Source organism: Prosopis cineraria, unplaced genomic scaffold (genome assembly GCF_029017545.1).
Source record: "Prosopis cineraria cultivar Desert tree isolate PC_DT_omini unplaced genomic scaffold, ASM2901754v1 PC4, whole genome shotgun sequence".
Classification (NCBI taxonomy): domain Eukaryota; kingdom Viridiplantae; phylum Streptophyta; class Magnoliopsida; order Fabales; family Fabaceae; genus Prosopis; species Prosopis cineraria.
The window spans coordinates 10127539-10153565 of record NW_026555335.1 but is presented as its reverse complement, the minus strand read 5'-3'; the positions used below and the strand labels follow the sequence as shown (position 1 = coordinate 10153565).

The 26027-nt window shown below is 29.7% G+C and overlaps 1 protein-coding gene and 1 pseudogene across 1 annotated transcript; both read left to right on the top strand.

Annotated features, from left to right (window-relative positions):
• The first annotated feature begins 413 nt into the window (after positions 1-413).
• On the top strand, positions 414-11473 carry LOC129308833 (stress-response A/B barrel domain-containing protein UP3-like; annotated as a pseudogene).
• A 4669-nt stretch (positions 11474-16142) lies between these two features.
• On the top strand, positions 16143-17209 carry LOC129308266 (stress-response A/B barrel domain-containing protein UP3-like). The gene has a single exon (XM_054949330.1). It carries the CDS (start codon positions 16199-16201, stop codon positions 17012-17014), a length of 816 nt encoding a protein of 271 aa, XP_054805305.1. The 5' UTR covers positions 16143-16198; the 3' UTR covers positions 17015-17209.
• Positions 17210-26027: the final 8818 nt, after the last annotated feature.

The following is a 26027-nucleotide window of genomic DNA, read 5'->3' as shown; positions in this document are numbered from 1 at the left end:
TTAATTTGCAAATTCTTTTTTATTTTTAGGTACGAGCAGTAACTCCGTTGACAGCAGGGATTATTTCTCTCAAAATATTTAGAACAAATGATAAATCTCTTCGAATTAATTTGTAAATTCTAGTTTATGTAAAATTCGATTTTACAAATAGGCATGTGTTTAATTTTTTTTTATTATACATATTAAAAATTAGTTGGAGTCTGAATATGCACATTAAAATTTAGTTGGAAGAGCCCAAGTCAATGCACAAACTGAAAAATGAACCACGCGTATTGATCATAATAATATATTTTTTGACCTGGAATCATAAAACTGATATTGTAGATTACATGTTATGTAGTGTGCACGCTGAAAGAATATGCAATGAAAGTGATGTTATTTAAGGAAAAAATGGAATTAAAAGAATACGAATAATGTGTGAGAATTGGGTACAAACAAACACAGTGGCGGAGAAAGACGTCGTGCTATCTAATCCAACTTTTTATGTGATTACTTATTTTCTGAGATCTGATCAGAAGCATCACTTCTCGCCATTTCTGGTAGCGACACCTGGCTCCTTCATCATCCCACATATCTTCCATGCACCCAGGACCCACATCACCAGTAGTTTATGTATTTTTTGAACATAATCCCGATTTAGTATTTACAACTTAGGCATATTTACGTGTCAATGCAAGGTCGAACTCTGAATCTCACGCCAGTAAGAAAGTGACATTTGTTACTTAGACACGTAATTAGTGGCACGAGACATTTATTTTTGACATCAAACAATAAAGCTCAAGGGCAATTTGAGTTTGGGAGATGTGTTACAGTCTATTTGGATTCATTCTTTTGAGATATTATCTACTTAAATTTATTCTATTGGGATTTAAAAGATATTTTGTACCCATTAGTTATTATTAAAATCTTCATTAATCAATTATTATTTTTATATATAGTCTATATATTATACAATTTGAAAAAAATTTATATAGAGCTTGTGTATCACACTATCCATGGTCTATTTAATAAAAATATTACATATAAATTAATTTTAATATTAATGACAATGGAAGAAGAAAATATGAAAAATTAAATAGATATTTTTATAAAATAAAATTATAAAAATAATGACACGTAAAATTTTATTTAATTAAATTAGTATAATTTTATTAAATGAACTACAAATGATGTAGTGCTGTTTAAAAATTTCTCTATAAAATTTTCATATGACAAATAAACAACACCTTTTTAAGTCCCATTCTTTCCTCTCATGACTCATTTTCAAGTAGTATGCTTATGACTTAAGATTAGATGTTAAATTTTGTCTTTTTATTATATAATTAACCTAAAAAATTAATAAACCATGTTCACGATTCACAAGGTGTAAGTGATTGTGAATTTCATGGTAGCTGACTTGTTTTATTAGATTCGATAATATTTAAATTTAAGCTTATATAATTATTTGGGCCAAAGCCTGACAAAATTAAATAACATATACTACTGATGTATGATTTACAAATGATAAACTACCATACCTCATCTGTTTTTAAATATAAGAAAAAATAACTAAATTCATAATTAAAAAATTAGTTAAGTGTCATAATTATGTCTAAAAAATTAAAAATTGGACTAAATTATTCTAGTAATAGCGTAATTAATGAAATAAATTTTTTGAGTAAAAATAAATATTGACTCTGTAAAAGATAATTTTAAAAAAATATGACAAATATGACTTTTTTTGAAATTTTTAATTTTACTTATAAATAAAAATAAAGAGAAACAAAATAAAAAGAAACGTGATGATTTTTCTTATACTAGAAAATGAAATAGTATTAGCTAATGGAGGGGAGAGAGAGTGACAGCCAGTAGTGTCATCATTTCAAAAATCAGGTACACATAAAATAGTCATGAGTTCAATTATAACTTAGGATGGAGATTAAAAATATTACTTTTTTCAAAACATTGTTATCTAATTGATCGCACCAACTTTTGAAAGACTTTATGGTGTTGAATTGAGTGTAAATGTGAATTGTTCACTTGCAACAACTACATATGTTAACCAAACATCTATCGTCAATTGATTTTGCAAGGAAAGCATCTGCTGCAATAATTTCAGATGTGAAATGAGACTTGGGCTAATAGCTAATTAATCATTTTAAAGTGGAATTTGGAAGGTATCATAGTTTTATTTAAATTTTTAAAATAATATAGGGGTAAGTACTATTTCACTTTCAAAGATTGCTTTGCGACCCTGACAACTCAATCTGAATTTTTAACTTACATAATAATAGCGAAGAAACTCAACAGTCAAAAGGAAAAGAACAAGTTCGAGCGAGATACGATTTTTCTCAAATTTAAAATTAAAGCTAAAAAATAATAAGAAAATCACTGCAAAATCCTTCAAAGATTCTAATCACAAGTAATAAATAAACTACTCTTGTCCTTGAAAATCCCATAATCGTAAGTATGTTTTTTATGTATAATTATCAAATATATTCTTATTATATTTTTTTAAAAAAAAAAACTTAACACACTCATCACTAGTGGCTGGAGCTCTGACCAGCCACCAATCACCAACCAGAAAACTCTGGTCGGGTTTTATTATTGGTTGCCGAAACTGTGGCCACAAATTGTTGATGAGATAAGTTTTTCATAAAATAAAATAGAGTATTTTGATAATTATGCTTGAAATATATTTACAAACAAGGGCCATGAGGACTGAGAGTAGTTTATAATTTTGTGATGATTAGAATTTTTATCGGGGACTTTGTAGTGTTTTTTTCAAAAATAATTGAAGTGGAGGGGGGAAAAATGGATAGAAATGGGGAAGGCCAAGAAAGGCGATAGGGATACAGTGCGGAAGATTCTGCAAAAGCGACTTCTCCTTATTTATCATCCTTCAATCATTCATTATGTGTAAAGATATTGTATCATTCATTCATGCTTCGGGTTATTTACACAACAACTCACGGGCTCAAATCTCATAAGTAAAAAATTACTCCCCCCTTTAGAAAAATTTCTTTAAGTTAAATATTAAATATATATACTATTTTAAGTTTTTTAATGCGTGATTAATGACTTTTTTTTTAAAAAAATACTTTTAATAAATAAATCACTTAATCATTTATTTTAAATAAGATGCCTTACTAAATAAGGATAAGTATAAAAAGATGATATCAATGCCAAGGCAATCAAGTAACTTGTTAGAGGTATAATTTAATTAAAATATTCTATATTTTTAATGAATTGAGTTTATTAAAACATCTATCTTGATTGAGCTGGACTTTAAAGATGACAATATTGAACATTTAATAGCTATATCAATATTTTATCAAGATTTATAAATCATCCACAATGTAAATCATTTGTTAGATCTTATATTAAATACATAAAAAAAAAACATGTTAAGCATTCTATCAAATTTTAAACAAAATCAATAAATTATAAATTTAGGCATTTTTAACCAAATCTTACCCGCAATAAAATAGTTATTTGTCTTCTAATTAACACTATTCTTTTATATATACCTCTCTTTGATAGGGTGTTTTATTGTAAAATAAATACAAAAATAATTATTTATCTGGCGCTCTTTAAAAAAAACAATGAGTACACTTTAAAATATTAAAAATATCTTATATTTTTTAAGGCCAAACTCTTCAAAAAATATTTTACATTTTTTAATGAAAAGAGTATAATTCATAAGTCACACATATATATTTTTTTTAACTTCATCTATTGTGTGAGAAAATATCTCTACAGATAGCATCCAATTAAATGGAACAATAAAGAATATTTTACTTTGACTAAAATTGATATGACACATATATAGTTGAGAAAAAATCTACATATCTAAAATACAATTTGCTTGGATCAAGAGAAAGATTTTAAGAAAATGAAGTAACGAATGTTTATTATAATTTTACAATTGTTACTAATGAACAATAATTCAATCATTTATGTTATTTTTATTGAGAGATAAAATTTCATATATTAAAAATTAAATCAATTATTGAATCTATCAAAATACTAATTCAAAGAATTAATAATTAAAATTGCAGCTAATACTATGTTAAAAAAACATATATCATTTACAGTTTTCTATATTTTTTATTATGCGATGTCAAATGATTTTCTAATGTTTAAAATGTTGAGTTGAGATCATCAAGGTATATTTTAAGAAATCTAATTTAATATTTTATTTTTTTATACCTATAAAAAATAAAAATTTAAAATTTTAGCTATGTTTAAAGTTCAACGTTACCAAACCCTCATTGAAAAGAATGTGTAATAAAATGGTTGGTGGCTCAAGCAAATGTCAAATCCTATGGCCAGTCTTGTCATGGCCATAAAATTGGCTACTAGAGATAAATATTCAAAGTATCACGATTACGTAAAGTGACTTTGAAACTTTTGAGATAAAATTGCTTTCATAATCAAAATTATGTTTTGAAAAACTTAGCTAATTATCCATTACTATATATGCGATGTCAAATGATTTTCTAAATGTTTAAAAGTTGAGTTGAGATCATCAAGTATATTTTAAGAAATCTATATTTAATATTTTTATTTTTTTATACCTATAAAAAAATAAAAATTTAAAATTTTAGCTATGTTTAAAGTTCAACGGTATCCAAACCCTCATTGAAAAGAATGTGTAATAAAAGGTTGGTGGCTCAAGCAAATGTCAAATCCTATGGCCAGTCTTGTCATGGCCATAAAATGGCTACTAGAGATAAATATTCAAAGTATCACGATTACGTAAAGTGACTTTGAAACTTTTGAGATAAAATTGCTTTCATAATCAAAATTATGTTTTGAACAAACTTAGCTACTTATCCATTACTATTATATACACATGCAATTCAAATCCACTATAATAAAGTCTAAACTCAATGCAACTATTTTATGTCGCAAAGTGTAAACCATCTGCTTAACGGAATCAAAGCCTTGGGCTGGGAACATTTTGCGCTCCTGGAGCTGTGGGAATCTCCAACGACAAGCAATCTTGTAATATTGTATGTATCTTTCCTGTTCCTCAATACAAAGATAAATACATAAAATCAAAGAATTATTTACCTCATAAAAAGATTATTTAAAAAAAAAAACTTGAATAACCTATCACATTCAAGTCCACAAAGAATCTCCTTTATGAAAAGGTTGTTAGAACTTGAACCAACTGGCCGGTTCAATTGATCTGACCGACTTATGACCCAGTCTAATTAACCTTTAGGATTAGGAGGAAAGTGAACAGGATAGAACTAGTTTTTTTTTTTTTAAAAAAATCTTAATATTCCATTACCAATACTATGTTATTTTATGCTTTTTACTGTCCTGTGGTTGGGTTTTTTTATTTATATTTTAAAAAGAAATGTATTTTTAAGTCAAATTACAATTGTTTGCTTTCCTTTAGCCAAATAAATCACAGTCGCTTTCTGAATGCTAGGGACGTCTGACGATATACAAATTACAAAATACAAGGATGATAAACTTTGCAAAACACCGAATTAAACATGCTGTACTGTGTAGAGTTTAGAGAATAAATATGGTATTTTTTTTATTGCTAATGTGATAGTTTTTATATATATTTTGATATTTTATCTAATTAAGAGGACATTTTACTACAAAAAACAACAATCTACTTTCAATTATAAAATCAATGATAATAGCTTTACACAGATTCATAAAAATAAAATTTTTTATATCTGGACCATTTAATACCTTTAATAATTGTACTCTTATTTTTCAATAATTTTTTTAACATTTTTAGTTATTTTTTCAATTCTTTATTTAAAATAATTAGCATATCATTAAATATATTAATTCAATCACAGTGAATCATGATACATCAGCATTGTTTCAAATTGATTCAATATTATTAAGGGTGAAATGGCAAAAATATCCTAATTTTTTTTGCTAAAAGCGATTGACATCATAAACTTTTTTGGAAACCTTTTGTCTTAAAAGTTTTAAAAACAGAATATTTTCATCATACTATTAAAAGTTACAAATGTTGACGGTAAAAATGAAGTTTGATCAATAAAATTTTTATATTTTTTTCTCATTCCTTTTGTATTTAGTCTTTGATTTCATTTTCCATTAAATTTTTTAACTTTATAAAACCCGAAAAACATAGAACAAAAAGAAGGCAAAATTATAAAATATTCTGATCAAATTTCAGTTAACTGTCAAATCCTCTATATTTGACAATGGGGCAAAAATACTTTGTTTTTTAAACTTAAAAACAATGCTCCAAAAAATTTATGATGTCAAGTGTGAAAAATTTTTAGGGTAATTTTACTATTTAACCATATCATTAATATCTTAAATTTTACATCACCAGTTAATTATCTTATGAGAGAATATAATTAAACTTGGCTTGGACGGACGAAAATAGGCATGAAGTATATAAATGTGATAATATGTCAACAACGTTGAAATTTCAACGCTTGAGTGAGAAATCTGAGTCTCTGCGGCAACTTATTTTCAAGACTTGCAAAATATCGCTTCTTTATTTGACCGGTTTCACGCCTAAAATGAATCCGTCAGAACATAGGACAAAAATCTCCCATTATTTCTTTTTCGATCAATTGAATCATTTGATGTTGTCGCACTTTTTGACAATTATTCAATTATTTCATTGGAGCGTATAATTATGGGAGCAGGATATGTGTTCCGATGGAGGCGAGGTCAGAATCTGGGGGATATTAAACTACGAGTGTTCAATTTATAATTTTACAAAAAGAATTTGTTGCAGCGGCCAGATTAATTCAACATTAATCTTCATATACTTCAAATATGCTCCTTTCATATCACCATTACACAGCTATTGATAATTATTTCACAGTTCTAAAAAAAATGTGAAACCTTAATCTCTAAAAGAAATTTACGTTTTTCAATTACACCTTTATTAAACTTCTATATAAGTTCTTTAATCATGACAACTGAAATTTTAATATATATTTATTTAAAAAGAATAATAGATAAAGTAGGGATATAGTTAAAAAAAATTATAAAAATTATTCAATGTTCTACATTTTGGACTAATTAAGCAGGGCTTTAGAAGATATCTTATAATGCAGCTTTTATGGATATGTATTTTTTACTTTCATATATATTGCCACATATTATAGTATAAATAATAAAAAAAAACAGAATTGTTGAAGTTTTTTTTTTGGGTGAACAATATTGAAGTATATGAATGAATTATAAGAGGCCGCGTCTGATATAATCTAGTAATCAATTTATTGTTTATCACAAAAAAAAGTGTATTGATGTGAATCAAAGCTATTGCATGTCTCTAAATTCAAAAAACGTTTATAGCGATATTTACAAATCTTCTATCAAACAGATTTTACCTTCACAGTGAAATTTGAATTATAACCTTGCAAGTTTTGAGCCCAATTCATACTAACATGTGTTTTCATATTCTAAAATATATCATTGGTTTACCCAAAATAAATATATTCCTTTTTAAATAGATGGAGTTATTAAATAAAGGTAGTTAAAATTTGAAATATTGTGGCAAAAATTATACATAGATTTTACATTGTATAACAAAATAAATAAATTTTACATTGTTCATAAATTTACCCTCTTCATGGTTACAGTGTGTTTTTTCTACAAAGACAAGTAACAGAAGCGCGTAAGTATTATTATCAAATTTTTGCATAAATACTCGCACGCCATATCATTGCCATGGTTTGATGCAATAGAGTGTAAATCTCTTGACAACTAGTGACTTAGAGTGGATGATGATGATGATTCCAACATGTATTAATTCAAGTTCATGGAATCATCAATCATTCAACAAGATGTTTTGTACAATTGTACTCTTTGCCAATTCAATTAGTGACACCATTATTTTAGTAAATTGATAAGTGAGACATTATTATTTTAGAATAAATAAAGCAAGTACTTTAACTTTTTCCGATTTTCGAAGAAGAATCGAGAGAGAGAGGAGAGAGAGGAGAGTAGAGAGAGAGAGAGAGAGAGAGAGAGAGCAAAAATGGAGGGAGGTTACAGGCAGTAACCGTGCGGCATGTGCAATGGTTTGCGCAATTTAAATCCCCAATGATTTCAATCATTATCTGTAATCACAGGGCTGGTTTTCTAAATGGGAGACATTATCAAATATTAACTGATATTAATTAATTAATTGATTGATTAATGTTTTAATGTCCGCTCGCTGTTAGTTTCACATTGTGATTTCAGTTCATTAATTAAACACAATTGAACCCCTATATTAGCACACTTCTCATGTAAAGGTCTTCATCCAATTGGGTTAAATTTTGACTTAACAATGCCAGTTGGGTTAGTTAAAAAAATTAAAGGACAATTTTGTTCTTAAATTATAGATTTTAGAATATTTGGAATCCTAATTTTTTTAATGCAATTTTTCTCCTGTTATTAAATGCAAAAGCGCTTGCCACTAAGAGTAAGGTTGTGTAAAGATTGGGTTGAGCATCAACTCGGGGTACAGACTTAAAAATTTTTTGGGCTCAACAATTCAAGGCCAGTCTAGCTCGATGCATATCCTGTAATATTGGGATGGACTTAGTCTGCTAATACTAAATTGATGCAATCTCTCACTTTGTAATTCATGGTTTAGCATCACTACATCCAGATTTCGAAGCCACCTCTATGGTTCTCTTCCTCATCACAGCCATCGAAGGTGAAACAGGAAAATCTCTTGGAGTTCGATGCCTTAGCTAAATGGTTGATATTGATGAAGCTTTGAAGTATGGATTTTTTGATGCCTCAGCCTTACTTGAATGAGTGAACTAGAGAGGGCTTCCAAAAATCAGATAGAAAAAAGGGGGGGGGGGGTGGTGGTTGTTGCTGGTCAGGGGAAAAACGAAAATAAAAATGAAAATGGGGGAAAAATTCGAGCTGGACTAGATTGAGGAGTTTAAGTACTCAATTTGGAACTAGGTTTAACCCAGCCAACTAGACCACTGTAATTGGTTTGGTTTCACGCTGAAGTTATTTTCACTCGAACCGGGTTCCGTTGGACCAATTCAGGTTCTCTAAACCATTGGGTTTTGTGTAAACCCTTGTTAAGAGTAAAATTCGAATAATCCACATGACGAGACATCCTGACTCCCATCCCTATACTTTATGGCTGCAAGTTCAGGCTCAATAAAACTAAGGTGCATTTAATGTGTCCAGTAGAATTCATATTGTTACAGATAAGACGAATTTTACATCTATTGCCCATTGAATGCAGCAGACTTTATATTTTACATGTGAAATATATTTTAATTTTTTTTGACAATTTGAAACATTCACGCTTGTAAAGATTGAAATTGAAATTCTACAGGCATGGATGAGCTACATGGATAAGCAATTGGGGTGTCAGCATGAAATTAGGACAATGACGATCGTAGTTTATTTTTTGATTATATTTATAATTATTTTCAATATTTTTATTAATATTAAAAAAATTTTAAAATTTATTAACTTTATCTTAAAATTTAATAAATTTTTAATTTTGTCTCTATTAAATGTATATATTTTAATAACATTTTTCTTTTTAAAAAAAGGAAAAGAAAAAATTTATAATAAATTTATGACATGACTTATAAATGAGATTAATTTTTTTTATCTTGTAAATAAAAACAGAAAGAGTATAAATAATAGACAAGACCAGCTGGTGAGTAAGAGCCGGTAATTCGGGCCGAGCCCGTGGGCTAGTCGAATTAGCTCAAAAATTTTTGGGCCTGGCTTAAAAAAAAGATATTTTTTTATGTCCAAAAAATTCGGCCAAGCCCGATTCAGGTTCGGGCTTGGCCGAATACCCGAGTAATTTTTTTATTTTAAAAATATATAATATATAATAAATATTAATTAATTCTTTAATTTTTAGGTTATTTTATTAAATATAATATATTTGAGTCCTAAACATTATTTAAGTATTAAAATATATATTTTATATTTTTTATAAAATAAAATAATTAATTTTAAAGTAAAAAATAATTAAAAATAATAATTTTAAAATAAAATTGGGTTCGGCCGCCCGAAGTCCGAAGGAATTCGAGCCGGGTTAATCATCGGGCTTTTTGAAAAACGGGCCTGTTTGAATTGGGCCTATTCGGGCCAGGTTCCGACCCGCCCAAATTTCTAGCTCTACTAGTGAGTTTGTTTCTGTGTTGACCGGAGACAAGCATTTAAAGTGATAAACTCATTTAAGTTAAGAAAGCTAAGGGAACATGAGCTTGAGCCTTAGCCACTAGTATCGTTTTTTTTTTTTGGTTTTGGGTCTTCACCCAGTTCAGCTAGGTCATTCGCTATCTTCCGCATCTTCTTCTCAGAGACCCATAAATACATTTATGTAAACTTCTACTTCTGAAAAAATAATCTTTTCTTACAAAACGAGTTTGTAACGTGATGAACAATATTTAAATTTTTATTAAAAAAAAGTATATACAATTAGTATCAGACTGACATATTCAACTTCAGGCTAAAAAAACAAAAAAAAAAGACTGATATTCAACGGGGGATATTCATGCACAGTGAAAAAAATAATCTTTTATTTTATTAAACAATTTTTTTAATAAAATTGTTAAACTATTAAAAATAAGAGAAATATAATAATTTTTTTTTTGTATAACATAAACAAGGAACCTATTCTTTTAATAGACCTTAATTATCGAGCACGTCGTCCTGTTCACGGTCAAAGACGAGACCGAACCTTCAAATGTTCACCGCCATGGTCAGCAGAATCAACTCCCTCGCCTCCCTCCCCGAGGTTCTCCACTTCGCCGCGGGGCCCGCTCGTCGCTTCCGATCCTCCTCTCTCGCTTTCACTCACATGCTTCACGCCCGATACAAGTCCAGACCCGACCTAGACGCCTAACCACGCATCCCAGCCACGTGTCCGTCGTGAAGGCGAACGACCCTTTCTGCGACGACGCCATGGCCCTCGATTGGCTCGCCGACGATCTCCAGGGAGATCTGGTGCTGCCACCGGGCTCGGCGGTGCGAGTCACCTTCTTGAAGTTGAAGGAAAATTCGAGCGACGATGTTAAGCAAGAGATTTTAGGGCTTCTGAGAGGAATCAAGGATAAATTCAGCGAAATCAGTCAATTCAGTTGCGGGGAAAATTTCTCGCCGGGGAGAGCAAAAGGATTCTCGATCGGTTCAGTGGCTGTATTTCCGGGAATAGAATAAGAGATTGGAGGCCGTGGATTCGAATGAGGAATTGATGAAGTACGAGAAGGATAAGATTGGAGAGCATGTGGAGAGCGAGATGGTGATCGATTATGTCGTGCCATCACGAGAGGCGTAATCTGGGAACATTGGGCCAGATAATGCATTTAGTATAGCTCATTGTCGTAACACAATTATAAGCTAAATGTAAATCGGAACTGCGACCTCCGATTGCACTGCTCAACAATGTTCAGTAATGTTCAGTTTGATGTAAACAGTCTAGAATTGTAATAGAGGCACAGTGACGAGATTCAATGAAGCAAAATCAAGTCCTTTTCAGTCATGTCGTCATTCTCTGTTTGTTTTTTATCTTTGTGCTTGTGTTGGTTGAGCTACTGGTTGAGCATTGTATGACTCACCTTCAATGTAGCAAGCACAACTATGTGCTTTTTCATGACCCCTTTCCCAGGTCTATTATATTTCCTTATCTTACCTGCACAATAAAAAATACAAGAAGAGGTATTTTTCATAAGTTATGAAGACTATATAGTTCATCTTGATGTCACTCTTTCGGTCTTTTTTTTTTTAAATAGTTGGGGGATATTTTTATCCATTAAAAGAAATTCAACTTCAAATAGTTTTCACTAAAATAGTTTGCGTCTTCACTTTATTTTTAAATTTAAAAGAAATTGCTTGTGAAATAAAAATAATTCTCGGTTCTCCCATTGGAAAATAATAATTTAATTAATATTTAAAATAAATTCAAATGACGCAAAGTTAAAAAAATTGAAGGCAAAAGTATTCATGCATACTCTTATTCTTGTCGAAAATGGGAAATTTGCAATTTTAACTATCTCATCATGCCCGTGGGGGGAAAAACTATCACATCGTGCCAATAGAACAAAATAGCAAATTCTTTCTTCCAATTTTTATATTTCCCGGTTCCAAAAACTTAGTTATGTTATTTTCGAAATCTTGGATAGGTTTAGGGGTGAGCAAAATTAAATTGAGACTAAAAATGGAATAGAATCAAATTGAGTTTGAATTATTTGATTAAGTTTATTCAGTTATTTGGTTCAGTTTGGTTTTCTTTTAGTAAATTTTAGTTGATTGTGTTCCATTTAGTCTGCAAATTTTAAAATCAAATGAACAAAACTTATCGAATTATCTCTCTCTCTCTCTCTCTCTCTCTCACACACACACATTATTATAAATTATGAATTAATATATATAATTTATTACTTTATTTTACTCTCTCTTAATCAAAATATAAGGTATTGAATAGCTTTTATAATTGATTTGTTAATTATACCCTTACTTCATTTATTATTTTTTTTTAAAATATTGCATTTGAATTTTCATTATCATTATCTGCTTGTCACCTTTTAATCTCTACCATCTAATATTTGAATTTATCACTTGTCAACACTTTTGATTTTTACGTGTGACAAGCATATTAAGGACAAGGACTATGTGTGTGTTGTTATGCCATCTTTAAGAATTAGCTTACAATTTTTACAAAGTCTTTTATTTATGTTCCTTATTAAAAAAAAAAATCCTCAAGAGTTAAGACAGACTTATGCCTCGACGTGACGTACATAAGCGTTAATAATATTGATAATATCATGTCCAACAATTATTTTTAAGAGAATAATTTTGTCCCTAATTCTATTAAATTTTACCACATTTTTCTTCAACTCATCATCAACAATGTGATTACTTTTCCTATATATCAAAATTTAAAATCTTGAATATCCTTAACTTATTCATTAACCTATTTAGTTTCCTAAAGGTAGGAGATATTAATTTTTAGGATAATCACAATTAAAGACCCTTGGAGATAATTAATTATGCTGTAGGATCAAATGATTCTGATATTATTTTGTAGGACCAAACTACCTACCTTTGTTGTGAAAAGACAAAAATAACCTTCATATGTATATTATATACTCTTTTAACAACAACTCTCTATTCGAAAAAAAAAAGTTTCATTCACATTTTAACAACAATCACTTCTCATATTGACAACTTTGAAAAATTATTTAGTAATGGAGAGGAACAAATGTTGTGATTTGATAAACAAGTCTCCATTCAAGAAAAAAAAAGTCCCATTTTCATTCTAATAACAACAAATTCCATTATTAACAATTTAAAAAAAATAACTTGATGATGGAGAAAAATAAGTGCTGTGATTCAGTGAATAGATTTTCATTCGAGAAAAAAACAAGTCTTATTTTTATTTCCAACAACAATCAATTCCTTTATTAACAATTATAAAATACTAATTTGGTAGAAGAATTGTTATAATCTGATAAACAAATTTCTATTCAAGAAAAAACAAGTCACATTTCTATTTTAATAATAATCAATTCCCCTGTCACAACAAAAATGCATTAGGGATAATTTTATTTTTTTAAATAAATTTTAATTATATTTTAAGTCTTTGGTCTTGTAGAGTAATATCAAAATTTTTGATCTTAGAGCACAATTAATTATCTCTAGGGTCCTTGATTGTAATTTTTTCATAATTTTTGTATGAATCATAACTTATATCACCTCTATAGATTACAAGTCAAGATCCCAAATGTTTCAACTTTCAAGTACTAAATTTGATCTTATACACATGAACTAATTTTTTTAGCTGCTCTCATTAGAATAACATGGTATCTCTTACTCATTTAACACTATATCTTAATGTCAATGCAGTGGCTTTAATTCATTTCTCACTACACTCGGGCCATACAACGCGTTATTTACAAGCAACGATCTAGTATTAACACAAAAGTGTATATTGTTTATATATTTGTGAGATTCAATAAAATTTTACATTGATTGTTGAGAGGCTAACACAGCCTCTTTCTTTATTTAGGTTTAAGACTAATTATAAATATAGGTGAAATTTGTAAATGCTTTATTATGTTTTTTTATCAAAAGAATATAGTGGATAAAAAACAGTACCATAAGTTCAAAGTAACTCAATATAAAGCCCAAAATCAAATTAATTAACTAAATCAAATCATTAAAGTTCAATTTGATTGTAATTCGATTCAATTTAGTCAATTTTAAGTGTTGTTCTATGGATCAATGTGTGCATTTTGGAAAATCGAACTAACCCATGCTCACCCAAATAAGACATTCAATTATTCATAGTTTCATGTGCCAAGAACGCCACCTTATGAAACTGGTTCGAACTAGTTAATGTAGGTTCGGATGAGCTGGATCAAAATAATGATCAAAATGATTTAGTCCTGCCATCAGGCTCGGCGGTGCGTGTCACCCACTTAAAGCTGAAGGATAGTTTGGGGGTGAAGTTGAGAGAGAGATTTTGGATGTTGTCAGAGGAATTAAAGGTAAATTCAGACAAATTAGTCAGTTCAGTCGTGGGGAAAATTCCTCACCGGGGAGAGCCGATGGATTCTTGATTGGTTCGCTCGGTGTTTTTACGGGAATCAGCAAATAGGAGGCAGTGGATTCAAATGACGAGTTTGTCATGGGCGGAGAATCTGGAGAGCATGATAGTTGATGATTACGTGGCACCGTCACCACATCAATCTGGCATTTGACCAGCTCGTGCTTCAATCTGTGTTGTTGAATACAACTAGAGCAATAAGATCGTTTGCTGGTGCAGACATAGCCATATTTGGAGAGTGAACTGTATGTATGTACATTATATATATATATATATATTGAATAAAACAGGAACACTTCATTCAAAAGAATGCCGATATGCATGCACACTATTACAAGCTAGAGCATGAGCCTTTTGTTTAGGTTCTGTAGCTGGGATCAACCCCTGGGGGATGACAAAAGGGTTTGTTGGGCCTGTTGTCATCTTGTATTTCATTTTGTGAGAGATAGTTCCTGTTTCTTTTTCCCCTTTTTTTTTAAAAAGCCTCCAGACATACGTTAACATAACCATTTCTGTGTCCTGTCTTCATCGGCATCGGAACGTCATTGGTCAAGCAGACTTGGTTTGACTATATTCCGATGGTCTCTCTGTTCTCATATAGCTTAGCCCTTGAGGTTCAATTTTCCAAGTTTAAGTTTACTAGACACATTGATGTAGCTAGAAAATTTAGTTGTTTATGTCAAAAGTTAAGAAGTTTAATTTAATACTCCATCTAGTTTTATTTGTAGGGTAGAGAAAGAAGAATTTTTTGATTCTATTTATAAGTCTTTTTATTAAATTTTTATCACAAATTTTCTCTCTTAACCTTCAATTGAATGTTGGAGAGATAAAATATATTATTGAAATATGTATATTTAATAAAAACAAAATTAAAAACTTATTAAATTTTAAAATAGAGTTAATGAGTCTTAATTTTTTTTAATATTGATAAAATATGTTAAAAGTAATTTATAAAAAAAATCAGTGAAGTATTTTATAAATTTTTCAGGAACATTGTTGTGCAAAAAATAATTACTAGTGCTTTTCCCAAAAATAGATGGGCCTGGGTCAAATTAAATCGAGTCTAATTGGAGGTAGTTTTCAAAGGATATTTTCTGCATTCACATAGAGTTAAACTTAAGACTTTATGTTTAAATAAACGTCAATTTTTTTGTTTTTTTTTACTAAAACCATTTTTCATTAATTAATTAATTTGCTTATTTGATCCACCTGAACCATTTGCCACAGCCCACAGGTCTGTATTTTACCTTTTGAGTTTTGAGTGACCTTTTTTGTTCCAAGCTAAAGTAAAAAAAAAAGGATCGGGCCTTGTCTCAAGTTGGGTCAGCATCAATTGGGAATGACCCAAGTTATATTAAAAAAGAAAAAAGAACACCGGGTCTTACTAAAGCAAAGCAAAAGACATGTGGCATGAAAATGATTTTGTTTATTCAGCACAAACATCACTTTCGGAACGGAACACATCATTGAAGGGAAATCAGTTTCGGTGCTGATCACTGCAGTGCAGTGAGATCTGGATCATCCAAATTTTAATTTAGATGATTCAAATTTAAAAAGATTATCTGGATGGTCCAGACCTCAACATGAGCACCGAAACCGGTCTCATCATTGAAGTCACCAGAATACGAGTAAACTAGGTGCTTCGTCTGCTTACAAGTTATGATGCTGTGCCTGAAAGCCAAGCCTTTCTGCTCTCCGTGTTCTCTCACTTTCTCGCTCTCCAAACACTTCCGTCGTCTCACTTCTCCTCCTTCGTTCAAACCCTATTCTCATTCCTCGCCGTCCACCGGATCTTCCATCAAGATGTCCTCCTTCCAAACTGTCGAGCATATTGTTCTGTTCAAGGTCAAGGACGATGCTGACCCGTCAAAGGTCAACGCCATGGTCAGTGGACTCAGTGCTCTCGTCTCCCTCGACCAGGTCCGCCATCTCATGGTGGGGCCACTGCTGCGCAACCGATCCTCCGCCCTCACTTTCACTCACATGCTCCATAGTCGCTACGACACCAAAGATGACCTAAATGCGTATTCGGCGCATCCCAGCCATCTCAGCGTCGTCAGAGGATCTGTGCTTCCCATCTGCGATGACATCATGGCCGTTGATTGGGTCGCCCACGACCTGGAGGGCGATCTTTCTCCGCCACCAGGCTCCGCAATGAGAGTGAGCTTCTTGAAGCTCAAGGAAGATTTGGGCGATGAAATTAAGAATGAGGTTTTGGGGGTTATTGGTGAAATTAAAGATAAATTCGGGCAAATTAGTCAGCTCAGCTACGGGGAAAATTTCTCACCTGCGAGAGCTAAAGGGTTCTCGCTCGCGTCGCTTGCCGTTTTTAACGGACAGGCCGACTTGGATGCCGTGGATTCAAATGAGGACTTGGTGAACCATCAAAAGGATAAGGTTAGGGAGCATCTGGACAGTGTAGTTGTCGTTGATTATTTGGTGCCGTCACCACAAACTCGGCCTGCGAGCCTTTGATGAGGTTATGTTATGTAATGCCATTTTACTTGGTCTATGTTTAGACGTTTTTTAACTAATTGAATTGAATAAGCCGTCAGTGTTCAATTATTGTGCTGTGTAGAACAGTGTGAACTGAAACTACAGCTTTCAAGTGTTGTCTTCACTTAGACCTTCAAATTTCTACTTTTCTGGTTCCCTTTTCTCAAGTGTGTATATACGTTTGCCACAAAGTCATTCATCCTTTTCTGCGCTAAGTGCATCTCTTCCTTCGGGGAACCAAATCGGAGTAAGCCAGAAATTGGAACATTTTTGGGTCCAAATTAAATAGCTACAACAACACAACAGTACGGATGATTGATGATATTCTGACGGCTGTTATGCATCCTGCTTGTTCTATTGTTTCTGAATGGTTCTTTGCCAGTTGTTTTGATCCTGAGTTGCAATGGTCTTTAGGATTATATGGTTTTTATATTAGCAATATAGAGTGAAGGGGCTAACCTCGTGAGACATGGAACATGGTTAATTTTTTCCCCTTTCCAATGGTGTTGTTAGCTTAGGAACAATGCAAAATGTGATTGGAGGAGTCGGTTTCGTCTCCCTCAATATTTTACTTCAGTACTATGTGCCTTTTTTTTTCCTTTTAATAAAATCTTGGGATAGGGGAAGACCTACTTTTAAGTAATTATTTCCTTCTATAATTTGTTGCCTATGGTTTCAATCTGCGATTTCAAAAAGAATATAAACCTTTTCCTTCAGAAGAATTCTCAAGTCCCAAATTCAGCCCAAATTCAGCACCGTCATCTTAGACATTAATCATTTGCTCCATCAGTTTGAACATCGTCAGTTCCAAGTAGGTCAGAAGGATTTCTTTTACTCCGAATTTAGTTTCTCTCATTGGTTGTTTTGTAATGCTTTAACTTAGTGACATTTTCCTGTACGTTATGTTTCTTAACCTTTGTCTTAATTTTAAAAAAAATGGAAAATGCACACGGTTTACTGCCCAATCGTTTCCAATAATTATTTCTTAAGTAGCTTTTGACAATTTGCTAAGATCCTATTTTAGCTGTTGCATTTTAGCTCCTTAGTGGAGGTCTCGAGCTTATTTGGAGGACAAAGTATGCGCAATACATCAATTATGGAAAATCATATTGGTACGGTTAGTTGCTCCACCGTTCCCACTTGCTATATTTTCTACGTACTGTTCATTGATTTTGACTGTGACCGAGGTCATTTTTTATTTACCCTGCTTGTATATTGGCAGCCTGCTACCCTGTACAGTCTGGTTCACACACGCACACACACACACACTACATAACAAGAAGAAAAGCAAAAAAAAAAAAAAAAAAAAAAAAACAAAAAACAAACAAGATCACTGGGTTCAAGGGATAAAAGGTAAAAAAGACCTCCAAGTCACATGCAAAAAAGTAAATGTAAGAAAAACCAGAGCGTAAAGTTTAGATGTCCTGCATCAGCATTCCACTTCTCTGGCTCTCCATAAGTGCTTGCCGAAGGAAAGCCGGTTTCCTTCGAAAGCCAACAAACCCAATTGGGGCAATTATAGGATATCTGCTAACCATGTAGTTCTTGATCCAGCAAAGTGCTGCCCTGATGGAAGCAAGAGGATCCTTGCTAACATTTTGCGTGGGATTTTGAGAAGTAGGGAAAGAAGCTATATGAGATCCTTGAAATCTTAAGTTGCATGTCCAAGAAATGCTTCTCCAAAATTTCCTTATCTTGATCCAAATCGTCCATCCCTGCCTAAAGATACTCCAGACTGAAGGTGAGCTCAGGGTGTTGACATTGCGAACCATCAGTCGGTGGGTCTCATCTTGACAGGGTTTGATGGAGGTTTCAAGAAGCAGCCACCCAAGGTATTCCTCAATTGTTTTTTCTGGGGAATTATCTATGCCCATATGGACGGCTTGATTTCTTTTCCACCATAGAAAATTGAGCGTGATAATTCCTTTCTTTAGCCGTTCAGGATCCCCCTTTTTATAAAGGCCAAAGATAAGATCAGAGGTTCTATAGACTCCTTGATGAATAAGTTCTAAGGTACCAAACCAAACTGCTCTGGCATGATAACATTTGAAAAAAAATATGTTCAATAGTCTCCTCTTGATCACTTCAAAAGGATATATGTTTTTATGTATGAAGGTTGTGTTCAGGGCTGGCCTTGAGCTTCTCATCTTAAATAGGCTTGGGGCTGCTCTCATCATCATAATATCATACACAAGCCCGCCCAACCCACTGCTTTATTATATAAATATATGCTAAAACCCTCAGATTTGCTGGCCTATTCATCTCCTACGTTTCTCTGTTCTCAAAAGTTCATCAACCTTGGTATTTCGACTTGGGTACCTCAAATTATGACAGCTGATAAGTCTAATGTTTGAACCTGAAGATACTGATCTGTTTGCTGACATGTCTTGTGTTTGCAAAAGCTCATCCTTTATTCTTGTGTCGACTAAATCACCTCATGCATATCTGATTACTGATAAGCTGATGCTAGTCATGATGGGAAATCTTGTCCTTAGTTGTGCACGTTGGCTATTAAGTTTGTTTTTGATCCACCCCTTTTTTCCCGAAAACTGTGATCATTTGTTCAACGCCCTGAATCCCCAATGATATGCTTTGAGTTGAATGCAGAAGTCAGATTCACTATAGAGGACTTACTCTATTCATTCCATACGTCTGTGCTGGAACCGTCCTTGCATGAGCCATTGAAATGGTTAGTTAAGTTGACTCCTTAAATAGAACACTGGTTCATAGGAGATCTTATCCTTTCCTCATGAGCAACGAATCCTTGATTCACTCAATGAAACCCACCACATATTTTTTCTATCATTGTTGTCCATGGGGTGCAATGGTATTGTATAATACATGTAGTAGACCGATAAGGTTTATTGTTGTCATTGACATAATTTTTGTCACCTCTACCGCTTCCTTCTCCAAACCGTTAACCTCAGCTTCCATGCTAATTAATATTCACTACTCCCTTGGCACAGCACCCTTGAAAACTCGAATTAGTCCTTGTCTATTACATATCCTAGTCAATGTAGATAAATTCCTTTACCTCTTTAGCATTAGATGCGATATAGATTATCACAATTACAAACATGCTAGTAATGCATGGCATTCTTAAGGACTTCTTGAAATATTAGTTGACAAATCATTCTTAACATAGCTATTAATAATTAAGGGTGTTCACAGGTTTGATATCAAACCAATCGGTTTCCTTTTGTTTGAGACGTTATAATCAGTTTGGTTTAGTTTTTGAGTAGTGTGATTTGGATCAAGTTTGAATATTTTTTATGAGGTATTCTTCATAATTATCGATATATATTCACATTTACTGATAAATTTTAACTATTAATTACTATTTGTAAGGAAAAAATCTTGAGTACAAAATAATATTTTTTTAACAATTAATTAGCATATATAACTATTGAAAATCAATATATTTTATTTAAAACACTTGCTTATAAAATTACCATAAACAATTATAGATAATATTTAGCAAATTGTAATATATTTTTACTAGTAGTTTACAAATAACTAAATTTGCAAAAGATAAAAAAACTTAGGCAAGTTTATAAAAAAATTATATTAAATATAATAAGGTTTACTTTAGTTTGGTTCAAGTTTTCAAAAGAAAAAAAAACTTAAATTAAACTAAATCAATCAATTTTTATCAAAAGAAAAATCAAATTAAATTTTATTTATGATCAGTTTTGATTGGTTTATGTTAGTTTGATTTGATTTAATTTGGTATAATTAATTTAGATTGGTTTTAATCAATCCATTTTTGCCAAAAAGAAAGATCAAATTAAACCTTATTTATAATTAATTTTAATTGATTCATGTCAATTTGATTTGGTTTTGAATAATCTCAATAATAATTGTCTTGGAAAGTATCTTTTCTCCAAGGAAGTCACATTCAACAAAGCATTTGGTCCTCTCATCCAAATTAGATTTGAGACTGTGTCTAGTGGTTCTTGATTTAATTTTCATGGAGCAATGTTTTCCACCCAATCACAAATCACTTAATTCACGCACAATAACAATTTTCATAAATTACTGAATATATTTGGAAGGTCCCATCCAATCTAATAAACTGCTACGATGTACCTTTTTGAATGAATATATAGGAAGGTCGCTAGCTAAAAAGGGAACCCAAAGGTCGAACTTCATGTCCATAAATTGAAGTATCTTTCTATCTTTTTTTTTTTTTTTACTTTTTTAGTTTGCATTTGCAATCTCAAACTACAGAAGGGCTAGTTATTGATTCTTTAAATTTTATATTAAGCATCGCAACAAAAAAAAAAAATACCATTGGTCTTTAAACAAATTAATATTGAAATCCTAATATTTAGTCTTCGAGTGGTATTTTGATATTTAATTTGCTCTTTTGGTCTCATAGTCCCATTGAATAGTGTAGTTTTTTGGGAGAATGACATAATAATTTTGTAAGAATATTAATGTTAAATTATGATTTTTTAATACCGATGTTTGCAAATTTCAGTAATCTTTTTATCATGCGTCAGTATTAAAATTTTTAATTTAATATTAATATTTTTATAAAGTCTTTACTTATCATTCTCTCTACTTTTTTTTAATTAATTTTAATAAAATATATTAATAACTAATATTGACAAGTTACGGACCGAATATCAAGCCCAGATGAAGCCCAAAAGTGAGTCTTGTTCCGCTCATGAATTTACGTATTTTGTTAAGTGATTAACATGTGGTATTCTCTTTGCTTTTTTTTTTTTAAAAAAAAACATGTAGTACTGTGTTAGCTAGTTCTCTCCTTGACTTTTAATTCGGCCAGATCGAACTATAGGCCGGTTCTCAGCCGGACTAATGTGTCAGTTCTGACAATCCTGGATATATTGTAACCCCAACTCACGTCATTGATTTGACAAGTCATCCACATTTTTCAAACCTCTGCATAAACTCCTTCGCAGCATGTCTGATTTTTAATTTATCAAAAATTTATTTAATAAAAATTAATTATTATAATAAAATTTATATTTAAATATATATTTTTAAAAATTAATTTAATATATTAAAAATTATTTAAATTATAATATTAAAATGTACTTTTAAATATACAATTGTAAAAAAATATTAATGTATAATAATTTATAATTTTTATTATACAAATATAATATATTTAAAATATTTAAAAAATGTGATAAAAATTTTAAATAATATAAAATTTAATCTATAAAATTAAAAAAATAATTTTTAATTATTTTTACATTTTTATTTCATAATTTTAAAAAATGTAATAACAGTTTATAATTTTTATTATACATTAATGTTAAAAATTAATATAATTAATTATTTAATTTATAATATTAAAAATTTGATGTCTAATTATTATTATTTAAATAATAATTATATTTTTAATAAATTAATTATTTTTAAATAAAAAATAAGATATTAAACTTGGGATGTTATAGTAAAATAATATCAAATTTTTTAAATTTATTTTTTAAAAATTTTATTTTTTTTAAATTAATTAAAAATACATTTAATGATATTGAAAAAGACTTATTAGATAGAGTTTTTAAAAAAAATTAAAAATTAAATAACATTTAACTTTTAAAAATTTAAAAAATACTTTTTAAATGTTAAAAGTTACGAAACTAAATAGACGTTTAGTATTATCTAGGCCTTGCCGCTGACACCTTGGATTGTATTAACAAGACGCCACCAAAGTTCCGTCTTATCAAGTAAAAATAATTGCTGCTTTCTCGTATGTGCGTGTACATAATACATAAAAAATAATTTTTTAAAAATTAAATCGAATATTAAATTAAAAAACTTATAATTTACTGTTCACATAATTTAATTTATTGAATTTATGACGTAATAATTCAATAAAATTAATATTATATGTATATAATAAATATAAAAAAATTTATAATATGTTGATAAAATAACATAACATGATTGTAAATTAATAATATTATAAATTATAATTTTATAACTTATCAAATACAAATAAATTTTAGTTAAAATATATATGAATCGATTCAAAAATATTTTTATTTACATATATAATTGTCTATATCTTTATAAAAAATTTTAAATTATATTTTATACATGTGAATTGTATAAAAATGAAGTTAGCTTTTTAATAGGGTCTTTTTTTGAATTTTTTAAGCTGTTTTTAATATTATATTTAAAATCATTTGATTTTTTAAAAATTCACTCTGGTTCTTAATTGAACTCTAATTTTTGACTTACTAAGAATTCGACTCCAGTCCAATCTAGTTTAATTATAAAAATAATTTTTTAATTTAAATTAAATTATTAATGACTCCGATCAACAATCTGATCTATTTGGTCTGATTTTTAAATCATTGATAAGGAATGACAGTATAAACTTATGTGGTGCACTCATTCGTTATTTTTTTTTTAACCTTCACCACTAATTTACTAATTTGTAATTCGAAACTGAAATTAGAAAAATAAAGTAGAGAATGCCAAAGTCATTGTCAAAGGCGAACGGCCGCAAATTTAGTGCGCATGGCACCCAAAATATTTGTCTTTAAGTGCAAAATGTCCTCTGATGCCAACTACACAAGAGTGCCTTGTCGGGACACTTAATGCAAAAGGTGTGGCATCGCCACATGGTGCGCAACAGAGGATTGCTGCATGAAGGCCCATCATTTTGGAATTTTTCGGAGAAGGAATGGCATTAAATATTTACTTTTATTTATTTACAAGCCACGTTTTAAAAAATTTATTTAATTTTATTTATAAATTATGATATAATATTTTAAATAATATTTAAAAATATTTTTAAAATTATTTTTATAAAAAATATAACATCACTTTTAAAATTTGATATATATATAGACACATTTAAAATTTTACATATTTTTATTTACTTTTTTATATTGATATTCATAAATTTAATAAAAATAATTTATAAAAAAGATTGGAGTATTTATTATATCAGTACATTCCCTTCTTCCCCTCAATTGTTTTACAGATTCATCTTTCAACATGGAATATCAATTTGTTTGAGATTAACAGCTGTGTTACATGTCACTTCAACTTTAGAATTAGATTATTCTTTCAGGAAAAATGACATTTTAGGAGTAATTTTGATAAAAAGCTCAACTTTTAACTTTTATACCTAATTCGAGAATAATTTATAACAGAGATAGATTCGACATACATTCAAGTTCGGGAAATTTACCTTGGGTTTTCAACAGTGTGTTTTTGTTGCGTTTATGAGAAGTTAAATTTGAATTTAGATTTAAACAAAATCCTCCATTTGAATAAAAAAAAAAATGAATTTAGATTTATTTTAAATTTAAATTTTATTATAATTTATTTATAATTTTAAATTTTTATATATTCTAATTATTTCAAATTTCAACTTCTTTCAATTCTTGTTTTTTTCATGTTTTCACTATATTTTCCTCCATTAATTACTCTATTCTCTTCTCTCATTTCTTATTGTTATCTCTTGTCAATTCAAAAAAAAAAAAAGTATGATCGTTATTACTAATCTTTCATTTTCACTTCAACTATCAGCTTATCTCTCACCTTCCTTTAATTTTTTTTACACTATCCAAATACTTTATTTTAAATGCATAAATTTTGAATGTGAGATTCTAAAATCTAATATTTAAATTCATCAATCCAAACATTATCTTAATGAATAAAATTTAAAATTGATCATATATTTATATTTATTTGTGATTATAACATTGAATTTGTTAGCACAGTTCTGTAGATAGTAAAATATTTTATCAATGAGAGTTGAATTTAGTAAAAGAGAGTAATACTTTATAGTGTGATGGATAAAGGTATGGATTTTCACAAAAAAAAATGCACTCGTATTTAATACTTAATTATATCTTAAATATAATCAATTTCAATAGAAAAAATATATATAAAGAATAAGAAAAATACACACTAAGATATTTTACCAATAAGCTTCATTATGAAAAGTAACAAAATCGTGACCTGGTCCCGTTATCGTGATGGCCCACCGCCCACACAAGCTTGCCCTGCTACATTCTATTGTTAATTTTATATAATTAATATATTTGTTGGTGGTTCACTGCAAATTTTTTATACATTATTTATTATATAATGGGTTTTTATTATTAATTTTAACAATATACTAAACTTATTTATTCCAATTTAATTATATAAAATTTATTAAATATATAAGATTAAGTATGTAAATCTTTATTAGTCAAAAAATCATCAACCATATATTTCTCCAACCTTCCTAAGTGTTTATAGTGTACTTTAAATAAATATATATTATTTGATCACAAATAAGTACTTTTTTGCCAGACTCTGTCTATTTTCAAATATGAGATAAGCTAACGTTTTTTTTTTTTTCACACTACTCAAGGTATCCACAGATAGAAATTGTGAGAATAATTTTTTGAAAAACTTGAACGTCATTTAAAAAGTTATCCTTTTTAAAGATGGTTTTCCATGCACCCCTCTTTGTTCTTATTTATAAGCAAAATTATAAGTTTCAAAAAAAAATTTATCACATTTTCCCCAAATTGTTCCTAATAAAGTCGATGTTTAGTTTCATTGGACAAATTTATTTCATTAATTACAGGTATAATTTAGTTCAAAGTTTTTATTTTTTAGATACAATTATTATACTTAACCAACTTTTATAAACCATGTGAATTAGTTATTTTCTCTTATATTTAAAAATGAAGGAAATAAATTAATCAAAGGCAAAACAGTAACCAAATAGGGGGTTGGATATAGTGAAAGGAGCTAATCTTTTATAATGTGATAAACTAAGGTTTGAATTCTTATTAGGAGAGATGCTTGTATTAAGTGCCCAACTATACCTCAAATAGAATTATTTTCAATAAAAAAATATTTATAAGCAATAAAAAAAGGAAAAACCACAGTAACCAAAGTATTCAATATATACCTCCTTAAAAGAAGACGCTTGTTATGAAAGGTGAAGGGAATATTAATATTTACAACCTCCATCCCAAATCATATGTTACATTTGAAA

Excerpts from the sequence above, each read along its gene's own strand:
- LOC129308266 (XM_054949330.1), top strand. The coding sequence starts at position 16,199 with ATGATGCTGTGCCTGAAAGCCAAGCCTTTCTGCTCTCCGTGTTCTCTC.